General features: G+C 37.3%; 1 protein-coding gene across 6 annotated transcripts in view; it reads left to right on the plus strand.

Moving 5' to 3' along the window:
* The window catches only part of RABGAP1L (RAB GTPase activating protein 1 like), a 726,671-nt gene that overhangs the window by 418,994 nt on the left and 286,570 nt on the right, over window positions 1–21,107 (plus strand). For all 6 annotated transcript variants that reach the window (XM_042229119.1, XM_027975891.2, XM_060396625.1 and 3 more), the window contains one exon: window positions 14,166–14,240. In XM_042229119.1, coding sequence (XP_042085053.1) covers window positions 14,166–14,240 — 75 coding nt within the window. The remainder of the gene's footprint in view (window positions 1–14,165; window positions 14,241–21,107) is intronic.

The raw sequence follows: 21,107 nt of genomic DNA on the forward strand, positions 1-21,107 counted from the left end.
TTTCTACTTGTGCAGAATCTCACGGATAGCCAGAGGTGAGATTTTAAAACTGTCTCAGGCCTTTCCTAAAGCATACATAAAGCTCTGGGCATCTCTAAAACCTTACTCATAGGTATGGCCCTGTAAACTCTTAAAAATATATCTGAATCTTTCATAACCCTTATGGACATCTTGTTTCCAAGCTTTATCTTTAAGCCTTTTGATTAGTCTCTTGTCTTCTCCAACTTTCATCTATCACCTTAGGCAGTGGCCATGTTTAACTTGTCTGTAATTGTTTTTGACAAATGCCCCTAGGGAAAAGGCTTTCCTCCTGAGTGAACCTTGCAGGTAGACTCTTTGGAGAATCAATAGACAGGTCAAATAATGATAATTTTCTGAGAGTGGGTCTTTATAGGAAGTTCTAGTCCCATTTTGCTCCCTCTGGTGACTGCTAGGCTGCTTGTTTGCAGAATGCAAGCTGTTAGTTTTCAAGGTCGTCATGTTGCTACGGAGCAGAGGGTGGATTATGGCAAGTTAAAAATGTCACACAGTTCCTCACTCTTACCAAAATTCAGTTGCTTTTCTGGAATAAATGTCCCTCAGGCTGCTGCAGACCTTTGTCCAATATCCAGAGCTCTGAAAAAGTTGATTATAACAGTTTCTGCCATTTTTCTTGTTGTTAAGGAGAAGCGCCTTTTTGGAGATGCTTACTTTGCTTTTCTTTTTTTTGCTGCTGCAGACCTTTGTCCAATATCCAGAGCTCTGAAAAAGTTGATTATAACAGTTTCTGCCATTTTTCTTGTTGTTAAGGAGAAGCGCCTTTTTGGAGATGCTTACTTTGCTTTTCTTTTTTTTGCTAATGTATACTGCCCACATTTGTTTTTATATCGGTTTATATGTGTTGAAAACCAACTTCAGTCCAACACCAGAGGATTAATTCTAGTGTCCTGCATTGGTAATTCCCTTCTCTGACAGTGAGAAACCCAGCTCCCATTATCCTTAAAATATTAATCCATTGGATCAACATTGCTGTGTGTGACCAATCTCCCCTTGCTGTTGTCACTTCTCTCTTACACAGAGAGCCTCTTTACCATGGTCAGGCTCTAATGCCTGTGCCAGAATGTCACCCCACATGTACTCACTTTGTCAGCCACTACTTCCCACATGGATGGTCTTGTCATCCTGGTTCAGTTCAGTTCAGTCACTCAGTCATGTCCGACTCTTTGCGACCCCATGAATTGCAGCACGCCAGGCCTCCCTGTCCATCACCAATTCCCGGAGTTCACTCAAACGCATGTCCATTGAGTTGGTGATGCCATCCAGCCATCTCATCCTCTGTCGTCCCCTTCTCCTCCTGCCCCCAATCCTTCCCAGCATCAGGGTCTTTTCCAATGAGTCAGCTCTTCACATGAGGTGGCCAAAGTACTGGAGTTTCAGCTTTAGCATCAGTCCTTCCAATGAACACCCAGGACTGATCTCCTTTAGGATAGACTGATTGGATCTCCTTGCAGACCAAGGGACTCTCAAGAGTCTTCTCCAACACCACAATTCAAAAGCATCAATTCTTCGGTGCTCAGCTTTCTTCACAGTCCAACTCTCACATCCATACGTGACCACTGGAAAAACCATAGCCTTGACTAGACGGACCTTTTTTGGCAAAGTAATGTCTCTGCTTTTCAATATGCTATCTAGGTTGGTCATAACTTTCCTTCCAAGGAGTAAATGTCTTTTAATTTCATGGCTGCAGTCACCGTGTGTAGTGATTTTGGAGCCCAGAAATCCTGGTTAGGGTCTGATATTCCATGCCAGCTTACCCTTCTCTGTGTCTTTCTCTCCCTAATGGCATCAAGAAGGAAATGGGTAGAATAATGATGTTTTACAGATGAATTTTATTATCCTTTCTGTCTTTCCTGAGTTTTACTTGTGAGAGTTTATGAAGATATATTAGACTTACATTGGAATATCTGGCTTCAAAGAGTGAAAAAAAAAGGTACAACTTACATATCTGAACAAACTTGTGAGTTTTTTGAGGGGGCCATCTATAGAAAACTGATGATTCTCAAGAAGTCAGTGAACCTAAGAATCCATAAGAATTTTAGTAGTGAGTAAGACCCCTTTCAGATAGCTTCACATTCATTTTGAAGATGGCTCAAATGAGATATTTGGGAAAAGGGCATAATAATCTTTCTTGATGTCAGCTTGTCATTGCTACCATTTATTCAGCACTTCACTATGTACTCGGCACTCTGTTTAAGTCTCAAGTAAACTTAATATGGTTTCTATATTTACCTTTGTGTTATAGATGAAAACATCTATTCCACTTTATCACAAAAGTCCTCAGAAGATTTGTCTGTACTTGGCAGTAACCAATTCTTCTTCTCCATCTCTGCCATAAACTTGTATCAGTGAGGATTTCACCTGTATCACTGCTCTGAAAATGGTCTGGTCAGAAAACAAATGTATTCCAAATCAGAAAGAATCATCACAGTCTTTTCTGTCTCATTTAGTAGTAACTCCAGGCACTCAGCTAGAAACCTTGAATCATCCTGGACTCTCCTTTCTTTCTCTTACACTACTTGTTAAAAAGTAGCAACCATTCCCTACCCATCAGGGGCAGCAGCCCCAGGATGTCAACCCACTGTGTGGTTTGCAGATGTTGGGGTTACTAAGAAAGATATGACTCACACAGGCATTGGAAGGAGCAATGCATTACTCTCAGAGAAAAGAGAGAGCGAAGTCAGCTTCAGCAGCGAGCGTCAGCCCCGTGTAGTGAGCGAGTCCCAGCTGTACTGTTGCAGGGAGATGGTCTGTGCTGCAGGGATGGGCCATGTTCCGTCTTCACTGAGACTAGATAATAATGGTGGGGTTGGTCAGGCACCATATGACACACACACACTTCAGCAGGACAATGAAGTACACATCAAGCTAGAAAAGGAAAAGATACTCCCAAACAAGACAGTAAGCTCAGCACAAGCTGTGAGGGCTCCTTATTTCCATGTGTGGAAACGTTCCAGGCCTATGGTGCTTTTACAACCATGCAAAGGTCAACAGGCCGTGCATGACTTCCTTTCCCGATACCACACACCTGTCCTTTAGAAAGCCTTTTTGGCTCTGTCTTCAGAATATATGCAGGACCTGACTGTCTAATCACTATCTCCACTTCAGCAACACTGGTCTAAGCTATAATTATTTACCTGATCTTTCTGCTTCCAGTGGCTTTCTATACTATTCATTGTAAAAACCAGTCTTTATAGTGGTTTACAGGGCTGTGAATCATGTAATAGTACTCTTTCCATCATGCATTTTGCCCCAGCCATACATGCCAGCTTTGCTCACACAGTGGAGTCCTTACACTGGCTATCCCCTCTGCTTGGAACAGTCTTCTCCCAGAGATCTTTGTGGCTTGCTGTTTGGCCTCTCTCGACTTCTTGCACCAGTGTTAACTTTCTCGGTATGGCTTGCCCTAACCACCTGGCTTAAAATTGCAATCTCCTCTTGACTCAGCACTGCTTAGCCCTTTTCCCTGCTTTATTTTTTCCCACTGTGCGTAATAAGTTCAAACATACGTGTGGGTATCTTTGTTTCTATGATGGTATTTATTTATTTAGGCTGTTAGATTTTTCTGCTGAGAAGGCTTATTTTATGAGAGCAAAGATTTTTGGCCTTTTTGTTCACTGCTTAGATCACCCTTTCACATAGTAGACGCTCAAAAAATATTTGTTGCCTCAAAAGAATTGAAACTTAGGGAACTGAAATAATTCTGGTAAATGGCAGAGCTGAAATTTGAAGTATTTGGCATTCAGATCCACTAGTAGAAAACTTTTGATTAAGCTTTTTCTAACCCAGCAATAAATGATTTTAGAGTTATTGTCCTGGTCACTGTAGTTAGGCACTAATTTAATGATTCCAGCTAATCTGATAACCTAACTGCATTGCATTCATGGTAAAACACATGGTGAGTTTCACAGAAAATAGTGGTTAATGAGTGGTTCATTACTGTGGACTACTGGTACTGAATAGTAAAGAAATAAATAAAAATATGTCAGTGATAATATTCTAAAGGTTTGTGTGAAAAGGAATGTGATCAGGAAATTGAGAACTGAAAATTTTTAATAAAATATTGATTTATAATCAAATTTTAAAACTTCAAATTATATATGGGGCTACATTCACATTGTTTTCATTTACTCAATTATTCTAGTGTTTGTGGTCCTTAATAAAACTAATAATATATTATTCTAATCAATAACAATATTGGTTTTATTAATTAAAAATGCTTTGTATTGATTAACTTTTTGTAGACTTATTCAGAAATAAACAGGTTCAACTTAATTTTGGATATGCCTGTGTGTTTATGTGTGTGTGTGTCCCAAAAGATATGCAACTTCAAGAAGATATGTAGACATGGGTAAATATAGTTATCAATACGCACATACACAGAGTCGATCCTCATTATTCGTAGATTCCATATTTTCAGATTCACCTACTTGATACGATTTGTTTGTAATGTCAAAATTCATACTTTGGGTGCTTTTGTGGTCATTCACTGCTGTGCCTGTGGACAATGTCTGAGTTGCTTGATAAGTGAGTACCTGCCAAGTTCAGATGCAACTAGGTAATGCTCTGCCTTCTTGTTTCAGCTTTCATACTACATACCAGTGTCTTTTTTGCAGTGTAGTTAGTACCTCGTTTTTGTGCTTTTGGTGATTTTGTTGTTGGTGATTTTGCTGTTTAAAGTGTTCCCCACGTGTTGTGCTGAAGTGCTACCTGTTTTGCTAAGCATCAGAGGCTGTGATGTGCCTTGTGGAGGAAATACATGTGTTAGATCAACTTCATTCAGGCATGAGCAAAACACTGTTGGCTGTGATTTCAGCATTAATGAGTCAATAAATATTTTAAAAGGTGTATTTAAGTAGAAACACATGTAACACAAGGCTGTATATTGATCAGTTGTGACCAGAGGCTTGCAGAAGCCCAAGACACTGTATCCCCTAGGGATAGGAATTGAGTATCTGCTTGATTCAGTATTTGAAGAAACTTCATGGAGCATAACTAGGGTAAGTAATGAGAATCAGCCATACATGTACAGTTTTCTCCGAAAAAAGCAGCTTTCATTAGTTGTTTGTTTTACTATTTGAATCATTATATTAAACTCTAGCTCAGTGTGTGTCTTTCATAAATTTATATTCTAGAGATGTCACCCAAATTGAAATCTTAGCATAAACCAGTGCTGTGTTCCATTCAGTGAAATGGAATGTTACTAATAAGTCATTTTAAAAAACTTTAATTAAATTTTTAAAATTATGAAACATGTCATTTTAAAAATTTATCAATTTTTAAAATTATGACATATTTTTAAATATATTCAAATTTTAAAAATTGTGAAATGTATCATACATTCAAATGAGTAAACATAATTTGTATTTATGATTTGGAAAAAAATCAATAATAGAAGCAGCATCCCTGTACATACAATTTAGGAAATATATCATTATCAATATCTTTGAATATTCCCAGGTACTCTTCTCAGATTCAGTGTTCCCTCACCAAAGTCAACCACGGTCCTAAACTTTGTGTTAACATTCTTCTTCTTTAGCTGAAGCTCTCTCTGTGATTTGCTTCTGAACATTCATTGATTACATAGCAAAAAGAAAAATTTATGTTTTATCATTAAGTCTTTGTTTTGCTCACATAAACTGTACCACATACGTCAACAGTCATTGAGATCTAGAGATTGTATACTGACAGTAGCTAAGGCCTTGGGCTCAGAAGCCAGGTCTTAGTTTGAAGACTGGAGCTGCCTGAGTTTCATTTCTGGCCTGCTGCTTACTAACTGGGTGACCTTGCACAAGTTGTTTACTTTTACTTTCCCTCAGTTTTTTCTTCTATAAAATGGGAATATTAAAAGTGCTTAACTCAGAGGGTTGTTGTAAGGGTTAAATAAATTACTTACATATCCCAGGTAGCTTAGCTGGTAAAGAATCCTCCTGCAATACAGGAGACCCCAGTTTAATTCCTGGGTTGAGAAGGTCCCCTGGAGGAGGGATAGGCTACCCACTCCAGTGTCCTTGGACTTCCCTGGTAGCTCAGATGGTAAAAAATCTGCCTGCCATGTGGGAGACCTGGGTTCAATCCCTGAGTTGGGAAGACCCTGTGGAGGAGGGTATGGCAGCCCACTCTACTATTCTTGCTTGGAGAATCCCCATGGACAGAGGAGCCTGGTAGGCTGCAGTCCATGAGGTTGCGAAGAGTTGGATATGACTGAGCATCTAAGCACCGCAACACAAATATCTGGAAAAATGGTAGTTATTACTAAATATTACTGGTTATTTGTTAGAAAAATTAATGATAAGAATTATTTGAAAAGCCATTTATATTCTTGTGCTATATTAAGTAATCTTTTCTTTAAATGTTATTCTACTTTTAGACAACCATGTGTTTTAATGATTCTTGTCACTTTGTGACCTCTTTTCATTTAGCTTATTGTAGCGTTACTTAAAATAGTATTTCTTTGGTATCTCTTTTTTTGTCTCTCAGATTGTGTGAGATCAGATCTCTTTTTAGTTTGTAAGTGAATTTATTCTACATATTTTATATTTGGATTTTTCTCCCTAGCATACTCATTTAAGGTCTACTGAGCGATAATTCAAAGGCTGATTTGTTTATCTGTTTGTTTCTGTCTCATGTTGGCAGAAGTTCATTGTAGTTAGTGATAGACTTCACAGTTCATCTAATATTAATAAATGAAAAATTGCTTTACATAAATGTCAAGCTCCTATTAAAGTAGGGAAATCTAAATTAGTATTTCCTGTTCTCAGAGCTATATTAAATTGTGAGACAATTCAATATTTAGGTTAGAGTTTAAAGAAACACTTAACATGTCATGGTTAAAACCAATAAACTTAACTACTGTCTATTGATAGCCAATAAGTCAGCAACTACATCAGTACTTTAGTAGTATCAAGAAGCTGAATGAGACTCTGTTTTAGAAGTTTAATTCCTTTTTGCATGCCCACATAGCAGCCTTTCTGTTTTGTTAAAGAGCATCTTCTGATTTCATTCTTCCCGTGAGTCTGAATTTCCTTCATCTTTGTCTATCTGTAAGTGTGATTGTTTGATAAAATAGTGCAGTATGTTGCGCATTTCTGAGACAAAAGAGAAACACCATTCTATATTTTCTGTATCAATCTGATAAAGACATGTGAGTGAGAGTGTTTGGGGAGAAACAGGTTGTCGATAAGGCTTTAGACAATCTAGCTCTAAGACTAAAAACTTTCCAAAAAAAACTTTCCATATTAATTTTTTTCTATTAATTTTTAAGAATTTATTTTTAATGGAGGATAATTAACTTTAAAATGTTGTGTTGGTTTCTGCCATACCCTAGTGTGAAACAGCCATAAGTATGTATACATCTCCTTCCTCTTGAGCCTCTCTCCCACTCCACTCCCCCATCCCATTCCTCTAGGTCATCACTGAGCACCAGGCTGAGCTCCTTGTGTTATACAGCAACTTCCCACTAGCTAGCTATTTCATACATGGTAGTATATATATTCCAATGCTACTCTCTCAATTTTTTCCAACCTCTCCTTCCCCCACCATACTGATTTTAATTAGGAGAACTTAAATTATATGTACGTGTTAGCACCACCATGATTAAGCTTTAACAGCTATCTATGTTTTCATGTCTAAGTTTTAGCTTGTACTCAGTATGTTAATAAACACGCATATTACATAAAGAAGTTAAAACCTATCCTTCCCTAAACCCAGAAGTTATGGACTGAAAAATATTAAGCTGTCCTTGATCAGACTGTCTCTTTTCTTTTTTCTTGAGAGTATGCAATGTGATTTTCCATGTCTGTTGAACCCCAAGGCAAATCAGAAGATGGACCCTCTTTTCTTAACATGGATCCAAACACAGAAACGTCTAAAAAGAATAGTTCTGCTCACAGTCTAACACCACTCACCGAGGGGCTTAAACAACAGACATTTACTACTCAGAGTCCTTGAGGCGGGGAAGCGTTGGCCACAGTGCTGGCAGTTTTCAGTGTCTGGTGAGGACTCACTTCCTGGTTCATAGATGGCCACCTCCTTGCTGTGTCCACAAGTGGCAGCAGAGGTGAGGGAGTGCGCTTGAATCTTCTTCCTAAGAACAGTAATACCATTCATGAGAGCTCTGCCTTGGGACCTAATCAACTCTGAATGGCCCCACCTCGAAATAACCATTACTTGGGGATTCAACATATGAACTCTGAGAGAACACAGTCTCTAGCAGTGATATAACAAAGGTGTAATGTATATAGGCTCTATATTTGAGAAGATTTGGGTCCTTGCCCAGGTTAATTACCCTCTCTCAATATCACTTTTGTCATCTCACAGGTTTTGTGAGGATTGATTGAGAATGTGGGACAGTGTTAGTACATCGTCTGCCTTTGACCATGCAGCATGCCTGAAGAATCTCAGTATTCTTCCTTCAAGAATGTGAGGCCAAGCTTGCAGCAGTTCTGGTCACATCCTCTTCTTTATGACTAAGACAGTAGCACCTTGTCTGAAATGCTTCCCTTGCCTTTATCTCCATTCCGTGCACTATGGCTTGGTTATGCACCCTTTCCCTCTGGTTGGAACTCATCTCACTGTGTACTTTCTCATTGTACGTGCTGAGTTCTTCTATAACATTCTGAACTGAGGAACACGGACCATATATTTTCATCCTTGTGTCTACCTCAGCACAATGTTTGATTATATAATAAGATAGTAAGTAGTGACTTGCTGACTGAATATATAAAATTCCCATGGGAGCCCCCAGCCAGAAGAGTAGTCTGTAGTCCAGATCAGAGTGAAGAGAGTATAGGAACATTTTCCCCCCAAAAGTTACAAAGTATTTTCAAATACACAGAAAAGTTCAAAGAGTTGTACAGTGAACATCCATAAATTTATCACCTAGATTCTATAATTAATATTTTGTTACCTCTTTTATCAGATGTCTCTATCCATCTACTCTTGGATTCAATTAATTAATCCATCTTAATACTTTAAAGTATCTTAGAGTATTAAAGGTGCTGGTTTAGGCATTTGGGGTAGGTCAGGCCTTGGGCTGTGGTAGTCTGGTTGTGGTCTGAGACCCAGAAGGCTTCTGAAGCACTGGAGCAGGCTCTGGAGTGGCCTTCAGGAAGCTGGCCAGCCTCTTATGCAGTTTACAAACCATACTCTGAGTCCTGATTCAGGAGCAAGCAAATGTGTGCATGCTTCTCACAAGTAGAGTCCAGTCTTCACACAGCCCTCCTGTTGGTCCTGTTGTCCCTCCAACCAGCCACTGGGCTCATCTTCCCTGTGTTGGTCCCTAAGATTGGGGCACCAGTATGTGGCTCAAACCATTCACTCCCTGGGAGGATCTCTTTCCTGTATAATTTCCATTTTCCTCTGAGTCTGCTCCGAGGCGCACAGGTCTGATCACTTCTCTTCCCTTCCTCCTTGATTCAGTGTGGGTCTTTCTTACAGTCTTGGTTGTACAGTAGTCTTTCTACCAATCTCCAGTTAGTTTTCAGTAAGAACTGTTCCACATATAGGTGTATTTTTTGATGTGTTCGTGAGAGAGGTGAGAAGCCTCCATTTTCATCTCCTCTCCACTTGGGCATGTTCCCAATGACCATTCAAGATATTTCTCTGTGATGTATCTTTTCAGATCTTCAGTACAGTTTTTAATTGGGTTTTTTATATCAAGTTAGAGGAGTTCTTTATATATTCTGTTCAAGACTTTGTTTAGATACATTTACAAATATTTTCCCAGTCTGTAGTGTAACTGTTTTCTTAATGGTATCTTTTAATCAGTGCTGTTGTTGTTGTTCAGTCACCCAGTCATGTCCACTCTTTGCAACCCCATGGACTGCAGCACACCAGGCCTCCCTGCCCCTCATCATCTCCTGAAGTTTGCCCAAGTTCATGTTGATTGCATCAGTGATGCCATCCAGCCATCTCATCCTCTGACACCCTCTTCTTCTGCCTTTAATCTTTCCCAGCATCAGGGACTTTTCCAGTGAGTCATCTGTTCTCATCAGATGAACAAAATCCTGGAGCTTCAGCTTTAGTCCTTCCAGTGAATATTCAGGGTTGATCTCCCTTAAGACTGACTGGTTTGATCTCCTTGCTGTCCAAGGGACTTGCAGGAGTTTTCTCCAGCACCACAGTTCAAAGGCATCAATTCTTTAGCATTCTGCTTCTTTTTGGTCCAGCTCTCACAGCCATATGTGACCACTGGAAAGACAATAACCTTGACTGTACAGACCTTTGTCAACAGAGTCATGTCTCTGCTTTTCATTTTCTAAATTTTGCTAATGTCTATTGTATTCATTTATTTTTTTTAATAGTTAATAACTTCTGTGTCCTGGCTAAGAAACCTTTGCCTTTACCAAGTTACGAAGATGTAACTTTCTTTCTTTTCCCTGAGTAGCTTTATAATTTTACTTTATATTTAGGAGTATGGTATATCTAGAATTAATTTTTTCATATGAAATAAAGTTAGGGATAAAGGTTCATTAATTTCCCCCATATGGATTCCAATTGTTTGAGTACATTTGTTGAAACAATTTCTGTAGATTTACACTTTTACATATGTAAAAATTTCTCCTTTCCTCACTGTTATCTTGGTAACCTTGTTGCAATAAAATGACTATATGAAGGTGGCTCTACATCTAGACTTCTTATTCTATTTTGTTTATTTGTCTATACTTATATCAGTTTTACGTTGTCTTGGGTATTGTACTTTATACTAGGTGTAGTAAAGGCTTCTCTTCTGTTACTTTTTCCCTAGCATTTCTACTCTTGCTTTCTAGCTGTTACAGTCATCCTAGTCTGTTCTCTGATTCTTCAAGCCAGTAAGTCTATAGTTTAATATCCAAGTTTTATCCTTCCATTGTGGCACCACTGGCACATGGCCTCCAACAAAAGCCATCAGTTCAGTTCGTTCAGTCAGTCGTGTCCGACTCTTTGCAGCCCCATGAATCACAGCACACCAGGCCTCCCTGTCCATAAAGAATGAGGATTTTACCTAGTGTCATTACCTTCTTCCAAGTTTATTCTCCCCTCCAGTTTCTTCCTCCTGCTTTTTGCTCAGTGCTTTCAGGTAGTTATTTTTTATATTTTGTCTGTATATAGATTAAATTTGTTACCAGAGGGAAGGTTGGTTCAATTCCTTCTCCATTATAGTAGTGCTGTTCAGTTGATTTCTGAAAGTCAGTTTGAGCAGGCATCTGGCCAGGGAAGCAGTTAGAGTGAGGAGTGGGACAAGGAGGTATGGCGCGGAAGAGAGGCAAGTTTCAAACAGAGGGAACGGATTTGGTTCAGCTCAGTTAGAGAAGGCTTAGACTAAACCCAAAGTTGCTGGGAAGAACTCCAAGGGAAAGAACGTACTAGAACATTGTGTTTTTCAAACTGTGAATCATAAAATCTATTTAGTAGGTGGCCTCTGAAAAGTCATTTTTGGCTAACCTAATCCGAAGCCATAACACAATTAGAAAGTAAGATCGATACACTGCTGATATGTACTTTTATCCTCAGCTCTCCAGTTAGAGAACAGTTTGTGGGGTCTCAATGAATTCATTCCTCCTCTGGTGGACTGTGGACCTTTGTTTTATGTTGGACTTCTCTTGTAACATGTGCATGTACATAGCAAATTGCGCATGTACATAGCACACTTCTCAGTAACTGTTAAATATATAAAGATGAATCACACATTTGTCAAAATTATGTCAGGGCTGATGAAGCATGATTGGCTTTAGAAATACCCAGTTTTAAGGAATCCTCAGCTTAGACTGTCTTTTATGAGAAAGGGAAGCCTTGATGATATATGTGACATGATGTCTTATCAAGAAATCTCAGAGTTCCTTGTTCATGGAAAAAGAAGTAATGGAGAACCATCAGGGATGTGCTAAATAAGGATAGTATTAGAACCTCTCCCCTCTTTCTTTGTTAATTGTTCCTTTTCTTTTCTCTCTGTAATCCTTCTACACACACACACACACACACACACACACACACACACACACACCCTGACCCACCCTGATCCATAAGCTTTGGATAAAAGTACAAATAAGGACTCATAAATAAAACTATATTAATCAAAGAAAATTAAATAAGTAAAAGGATGGTAATCCATCTTTCAGTTTTTATAATTAGGCCAAGCTTGGGAAACTAGTTATAATGAAGAAAAGCTTCTTTAAAATTCATTAGGAAATGATTCCGTGATCTAATTTTTCTCTCATTAGAAGAGGGTGTGATAATGTCATCATTGGCAGAAGGTTAAAAGATAACAACAGTTCTTCAAAAGGCACTATTAAAACAATAAAAAGGCAGACCGTGCACTGGGAAAAAATATTGGTAATACAGATGTCAGATAATGATTCTGTCAACAGAGTGTATAAAGAATTTTCATGAATCGACAATGATAAGATAAGCAACCGAATTAAAGAAATGAACAAGAACTCAAAGAGATAGCCTCAAAAGAAGGTGTATCAGTTGCCTAAAAACACGTTATAATACATTCTGTGTCATTAGCCATCAGAGAGATTTAAGTCAAAAGCACAGGAATTAATAAAAGGAAAAAGACTGGCAATATTAAGTATTGACAAGAATGTGAGCAATGAGTACTCTTATATTTTGCTGATGTGGAGGTAATAACTGAACAATCACTTTGCAAAATAATCTGGCAATATCTTAGAAAGTTAAACATACACTTAGGATTTGAACCTTGAACCTCCACTCCCAGGTATTTACCCAAGGGAAATGAAAACCTATGTACGCAAAAAGCCTTGTGTATACAAACCAGCTTTATTTTGTACTGGCCCCAGTCTAGGGGGAAAAAACCCATATGTTCATCAGTGAGAGACTGGATAGACCAATTGCGATATATTTATACAGTGGAATACTAATCAGTAGTGAAAGTGGATGATTTACTGATGCATTCAACAACAGTGAAGACTCTCAGAAACATTATGCTGAGTGAAGGAAGTCAGACACAAAAGAGTATATATTAATTCATTTATATGAAATTCTTCTAAAAATGCAAAGCTAATAATTGTGGAAAAAAAATCAGCTCACTGGTAGCCTAGGGTGGAGGTGGTTTGACTTCAGAGAGTCATGAGGGACATTCTAGAATGATATAAATATTCTATAATGATGGAATTACATGAATGACTCAACTTATTTAAGGAACTGTGAAATTAAAAGGTATGCATTTCATTAACTATAAGCTATATTTCAATAAAGATTTTTTAATTAAAAAAAAAGAATTCTAGTCCTTATACTCTGCCTCCCTTGGCATATGGGAGATATGATAAACTGTTCCTCTTTATCTTTGATAACCATTTTCCTGGACAGAAAGAATTTTTATACTTATAAAATCACAGTGCATTGTATTATATTAAGTACATTAAATGGAGATGGCTTCACTAAAATGAAGCACCACAGATAGGTAGGATACATGGAATGGGGTGCATGTCCAGGATTTAAACAGCACAATTGGGATTGTTTGTATTTTAAAAATAAATGGGGGAGCACCTGAATTATTATTATTTTTGTTGTTGTTCTAAACCAGGGGTCAGTAAACTATAGCTATAGCCCGCACTGTCTACCTTTGTATTACCCTGGAACCATAAATGGTTCTTATATTGTAAAGGGTTATTTGAGAAAAGAAAAACAGTATGCAACAGATATGTAAGTGTCCCTCAAAGTCAGAGAACATGTAGAGGCTGGAGAGGGTGATCTGAGGGGGGAGTCTATTAGGTTATGGTATCTGTACTACAGGGTTCCCCCATATAGTGCATTAGAATTCCCGCATCAACTGTAGAACCCTTCTACCCTCCTCCACCTTTTGCACTTGCCTCCCATAGTGTTGTCTGCCTGACCATAAACCATAATGTATCTTTAAAAATTAATTTAGATGCTCTGAGCATCTTTTTATTCCAGATTCTAAAGATGAATCTGGGGATAATGGGCCATCTAGAATTGCTTTAGGAAATGTGCAGCCTCTTTGAAGGATCCCACTATGCTAATGGCTTGCACATTCAAGATGAGGGATCAGTGAAATTGTGGTGGACAGGCCAGGGATAAGAGCAAGTGGCAGCTTGATGTGAACTAGCACTTAGGTTAAAATCTGTGAATGTTTATAATATTTCTTTCCTTTCATCTTTTTCTAGGCCTACTCTGTCTATGATGAAGACATTGGGTACTGTCAAGGACAGTCTTTTCTTGCTGCTGTATTGCTGCTGCATGTAAGTAATTTTCCATGTAATAAATGGCATGGTACTGCCAAATTCATTTTATTTTCTGCTTTTTTTTCCCTCCCTTCTTAGTCTCCAGTTACCTGATGGAGATTACACATGGCATATCTTTTTAAGCCTGTACTTTTGGTGAGAAAATAAGAGATCTGATGTCAAGAACAGGACAGTTAGTTTCTCAATAGAATTAATTTTGCAGGCTGGTAGGGAATAAATTACCTGTTCGGAGTTATTTTTAACTAGAACCCACTAGGATTGAGAAAGTCCAGGTATCTGCCCAAATGTGAGCAGGACCAAGAGCATCATGAAGGAATGTGACAAGAAAGTCTTTTACCTCTTCTGTGATTTATTTTTGTACATTCTCTTTCCTCTTAGTCACCTTCATTTGACAGAACATTTATTGAGGATCAGTTATCAGTACTGGGCTAAGATGTGGGATTACAAATATGAATAATTTATTGTTTGTGTTCTCAAAGGCCTTATGGGCTGGAATGGGGCACAGGCAATGTAGGCACATACCTATTATTTTAATTCATTCCCTGTATCTGCATTGTTTTTGTGATGGTCACTATGGAAGAGTTACAGTGTGCTAGGTGAAAGCAATGCAGAGAGTAAGGGGAGAGGAGAGCTTTCAGAAAGGACTTTCTAGAGGAGGTGGTAGCTTTGCCAAGACATAAATGAGGCTGGGCGGAGGGGAGAGAAGATGGATAAGAGAAGGAGTAGAGATTGCTATGTGAGCAAATGTATGGCAAAACAAAGGGCACAATATATAAATGGAACAGTGAAATGACAATTTCTATATCATTGCTGTAGAAAGTGTATGGAGAAAAAAAAAAAAAAAGAAAGTGTATGGAGAGAAAGAGATGTGTGATAAAAATGGTCACATGGGCAGGGAACAAATTGTAAAGACTTCTTAATATCAAGAAATGTAGGCTTTATAGAGGCTTTGTTCTGTACCTAATGAGGAGCCACAATCAATTTGAAGCAAGGGAATGACAATCAGATATTCATTTCAGATAAATTCTTATATCCACATGGAGGATGAAATTGAAAAGAAGCATGCAATAGCAGAGATACCAGTTAGGAAATATCAGTCTAAATGAGAGATATTGAGACTTAGAGAAAAAGAAAGAATGAAACGTTTTTTCTGGAGGCAAAATTGGTAGGTTTCATGGATGGATTGACAAAGGAAGGGTCAAAAGTAGCATGTCTTATTTCATTGCTTAAGCGACTGGGTAAATTATGGTATTTTGAGCTGAGGTAGAAAACACTTCCATTGAGATTGAATGGAAGAAAAAAGGTTAGGAGCTGATGATGAATTTAGTTTTAAATTTGGAAAGGGAGGGTATGTGAGGGCCATCTGAGTAGCTGTCCAGCAGCCAGCTGTATACTGGAGACTGACTCTGGGGAGAAATCAAAGCTGAAATGATGAGAGTGGATCAGATCATTTCAGAAAAATAAGTAGAAGAAAAAAAACAGAATAGAACCCAGGAATGCCAATTATTTAAAGAGCTGATGAGGAAGAGGGATCTTTGAAGAGTTTCTTGATTTTCAGCAGAGAAGCAGCATTGTATAATGTCAGATGCAGCAAAGAGGACCAAGTTTAAAACAAAAGGATTTTTTTCTATGGTTTGCATTCTGAAAATGAAGAACAATTATAGTAGATTCATGGTCCTAATTCTGATCATTTGACTTTAATGAAAAAAATAACATACTGTTGTTCTATTGTGATTATTCATTCTAACTTTGATTTCAATATCTTTCTCTGTGGCATTATCATCTATTTATGGTCTTTTGATATTCTTTTACTGTCCTTTTTTTGTCATTTCCACAGACCACATTCTTGAGATTTCCTGTGATAATAAGTACTTTATAGTCATAAATTCTTGGGCCCTTAGTTCTATTACTAACACCACCTAGCAGATCTAGAATAGTCAGGTCCCTACACAAGGGGCTGGAGACTGTAAGCCGTGATGGGTGTTTTCACCAAGGTTCAAAACCATCATTTTTCTAAAAGGACCTTTCATGATCACTCTGATGAGAAGCTGATGTTCAGGCCACAGATAGTGAAGCTTTGTCTTCTACAAAGTAATCTTTGAATATGTCACAGTTTAGCATTTTAGCCCTGTGAAACACATTATATCTATTAAACCTCAATGAGAAGAATATCACTTTAGGAAATCTGTTCTGAGACTTAACAGAAGTTTAGTTAACTCTAAGTTCATGTTTACTTGGACATATTTTCTCCCTGAAAAAAAGAGAGTGATTCAAATAGCTAAGAAACTCAAATAACCCAGATTTTTTTTTTTTTAACATTATCTACTCTTCTATTATAAGGGTCATGGAAAGTCAGCTCTTGTAAACATATTCAACAAAATTGCCTCCAAAGTGTGTCACAAGATGAATAGAAATATAGTCTAGTTTCTACACTTTCTACTTTAATAAAACTACACAGTTGTTGTCGTTGCTTATAAAAATAACTGGAAATATAGAAATGCCTTCAGAATCCTGGAGGAAAGATAAACTGATAATCAATGTTAGTGAAAAACAGATTAGATATAATTTTATTGAAAATATATGTGATAATTCTATTAATCAGCATATTTCATTGACAGACCAATATATCCATTAACCAATTTGAATAAGAGAAGCCAACTATAATTTTTTCTTTTCTGTATTTCATGTTGTCCCCATGGTTTAAATAGGTAGAAGAATACAGTCTAGCTTAAACAATTCATCAAATACACTATCTCGGATTCCAGGGAGATATGTTATTAGGGCCTTACTGACTAATTTTTTATCAGTTACATAAGCATTGGGTTCTTTCTGCTGCCAGATATCCTTTGGCAGCTCCATATTAATCATTGTCAGAAGCAGCTTCTTTCTGGGATGCTGTCTTCCTCACCCATGGTCATTTATATTTCACATTCGCTGCCTAAGAGGAAAGAAAGACCAAAAATGAAAGTAGGTTTAAGAACAAAAATTTAGAATTTTAAAGTTTTTCCATGTATGAATAGTTTTAAGAAGTAAATATCTTTTCCTGGTGCTTGGAAATTTTTAGATGCTTTGATAATATTCTTTGTAACTTGCAGTAAAGCACTGGAAGAATTAAATGTTTATCACATAGATGCTGTTACATCCATTGATGGAATTATAAGAAACTTATCATTTACAGTTCAAAAAAGCTGTTACAGCACAGATTGCTTGTAATCATTATAGTGTTTGCCTTTAAATATGCAATAATTATCACTAATATCATTGTATTATTAGCATAATAAATAATATCCTTTTGTATATTCATTTATTCTAAATACTATATAAAGTATTTTAGATAATTTTTAACACCAATATATTTCTCTCACAAATTTATTGTCAAGCAGCTTTAAAGTTTTTTTTAATCAAACATATACTTTTTAGACTTTCAGAAGATTGTGTTCTTTTTTAAGGTTAAATCACTGTGTGTATGTGTGTGTGTATATATATATATTCCATATGGAATATATGTGTATATATGTGTGTATATATATTATATACATGTTTATATATATATATCCCATACATATATATATATATATATATATATATATGTATGGAAGCTTTCCAACTGCAAAAAGAATTATTTTGGGATAAGCCAGGATGTTTAAATGTATTGCATTTTTTCAAAAACTGTAACTAGGTACAACTCCTTTGGAAACCAGTTTTGCTTTATCTGATAAAGATTTGCATACCAGTCAATTCCACTCTTAGTATATACTTTAGTCACATTTAAGAACCTGTACACTAGTGGCTCAGTTGGTAAAGAATCTGCCTGCATTGTGAGAGACCTGGGTTTGATCCCTGCATTGGGAAGATCCCCTGGAGAAGAAAATGGCTACCCACTCAAGTATTCTTGCCTGGAGAATTCCATGGACAGAGGAGCCTGGCGGGACACAGTCCATGGGGTTGCAAAGAGTAGGACACAACTGAGTAGTTAACATTTTCACTACTTTTACACTAGAATCATGTATTAAAATAGGATTGTAATTACAGTTTATACTACAGGATCAGTGTTTATAATGATCACACAACTCAAATGCCCATTATTATAATGTCTCATAGTCTAATATTACCATTGTAATTAGATGTCAAATGGATAAATTGTGGTATATTCATATTGTGGGACACTCTACAGCAATGAAAGAAATGTATTGCACTACATGTCTGCATGCACGCTAAGTCACTTCAGTCATGTCTTACTCTTTGTGACCCCATGGGCCGTAGCCCACCAGGCTTCTCTTCCCATGGGATTCTCCAGGCAAGAATACCAGAGTGGGTTGCTATGTGATCCTCCAGGGGAATCTTCTAACCCAGGGATCAAACCCGCATCTCTTACATCTCCTACACTGGCAGACAGACTCTTTACCATTAGCACCACCTGGGAAATTCCTGTATTACATGGGCTATTGTGAATGAATCATACAAGCATGAAATTTAGTAAGAAAGCAAATTATTGGTATCATTTGGTATGATTCCATTTAGTATAATTCAGTAATGACAAAAGTAAACTCTGTTTTCTTAGAATGCTATGTAGATGGAAAGTACAGATAATATCAATGAAGTCAATACAGTTAAAGTCAGGATCATGACCTTCCAGGAGAAACTGGGAGTCATGACTGGGAGGGGACACGTAGGGATCTTTAGGAGTAAACAGTATTCTAGCTCCTAACCTGTTTATATTTCTTAATCATTTATTCTGTAAAGTATAATTTTAACTTTTATGTATTTTTCTCTGTGTGTTACATTTAAAAATAATATAAGATTTTAAAATTACAAATCTTGTAATGTTCCCACCCCCCAAAAAAGCAAGTTTTGGATCAGATTTAACAAATGAACTTAAGAAATGAGAAGCAGAGCTGCTTCTTAGTTTTCCTGAACATAAAGATTCTACAAAGTCCGAGGTAACAAAACAGAGGCGTCCTAGTGTCTTTATATGCTTATATAAGTAAAACTATTTGTGCCATGATATTATTTAGGAATCTTTCTGCTACATGTGACATAACATGAACTCAAAGTAGTTTAAATTTAAAAGGAAATATATTGGCTCACATAACTGGGAAGTGCAGAGCAGAGATGATTTTGATATGCTTGATATTCCAGAGTTCATATTTTGTCATCAGAAATCTGCATCTCTGTATCTCTGTTGTGCTTAGAGTTTATTGCCTTAACTTATAAAGGCAGGGCACAAAGTAGGCAGTTTGCAAGTTGGCCTGGCTTCATATCTGAAAAGTTTTACAGCTTCATTTAGAAGGCATCATGTTTATCTTTTGCTATAGCTCCTGCACTTAAACAAACAGGCAAAAACCCTGGAGGATTCTGGTTGGCCTACCCTTGGGGGTCTGCCATTCTTGAGTTGGTTATTGAGGTCAGGAAGTTCAAGTGTTCTGATAGGCCTGGCCCAGCTCTTAAGTTCACCTCTATGCTGGTAATGATCTGGATCAACTCGTCCTGAAAAGTGAAATGGTGTTCCTATAAGAAAGGAGCTTTTGACATCAGATGATAGGAAGGTAGAATACTAGACAGATGTATCCTATTATCTTATTGTGATTCTTTGATATAAGAGTTTGAGTTTATTTTTAATAAGCCCTTCTTTACTTCCAAATCACCTTTTCCTTATAAATCCAAGAGATTTTTCCTGTTCTTTATTAATTTTTGCATCAGTGCTTCAAGAGTCATTCCTCAGCATCTTCTCCCTGTCCTGTAAGTACAATCAAGGCATTTTGCCTTAAGAAAAAAATTCCTCTTTTGATCTTCCCATTTAGCTCTCTCAGACTTCTTTGTCCTTTCAAAGCCACATTCCTTCAAAGGATTATAAAAAGCACAGCTATGAATTTAAATTGTGGGTTAATACCTTTCAAGTTACATGACCTTGCAGAAGTTCCCTGAGATTGAAGAATCAGTTTCTTCATCTATAATGTAAAGTGAAAATAATATTATCATCCTCCTTTGGTTTCTATGAATGTTGAATACCATGCATTATAAGTGTAGTTTTATTTTGTATCTGGCACAAAAAGAGTATAGCCATTGGGCTAAGTCCAGACTTTATGTAATAGATGTATGCTGCTGCTAAGTCACTTCAGTCGTGTCCAACTCTGTGCGACTCCATAGACAGCAGCCTACCAGGCCCCCTGTCCCTGGGATTCTTCAGGCAAGAACACTGGAGTGGGTTGCCATTTCCTTCTCCAATGCATGAAAGTGAAAAGTGAAAGTGAAGGCACTCAGTCGTGTCCGACTCTGCAACCCCATAGACGGCAGCCCACCAGGCTTCCCCATCCATGGATTTTCCAGGCAAGAGTACTGGAGTGGGGTGCCATTGCCTTCTCCAATAGCTGTATAGTTATTGGCAAATCACTTAAGTTCCTTGAACCTCACTAGTCTAATATTTAAAATGTGGAACTTATACTTACTTTTGTGAGGTTTAATGGGGTCATGAATGAATGTCTGTAACAATGCTGTTCTTTCTAAAACTAATAATTATTTACCCAGCCAGTTTTCTTTTGTTCCCTAGCTTATATTGAGCACGCAAAGCAAACTAATAGGTGGAACAGCATGTTTTAAGGCTTACAAATAGCTATTAAATTTAAATGTATTTGGCATATATTTGATTTAAAAGGAAAATAAACACTCAGAAGTTTTTGATTTTCAGCTTGTAAACAGAAAATGAAAACTCATTAATTTATGATTGTCAGAATAATCTCTAACATTCACCTTTGTTGAAGAAAAAAAAAACTGGATTATTCATTAACTTCATGGAAAAAGGGTAGATTGACTACAGAAAGACATGAAAACACATAATGTGAAATAAAAACTTAGTTTTATCCTAAA

The sequence above is a fragment of the Ovis aries genome, chromosome 12, assembly GCF_016772045.2.
Source record: "Ovis aries strain OAR_USU_Benz2616 breed Rambouillet chromosome 12, ARS-UI_Ramb_v3.0, whole genome shotgun sequence".
Classification (NCBI taxonomy): domain Eukaryota; kingdom Metazoa; phylum Chordata; class Mammalia; order Artiodactyla; family Bovidae; genus Ovis; species Ovis aries.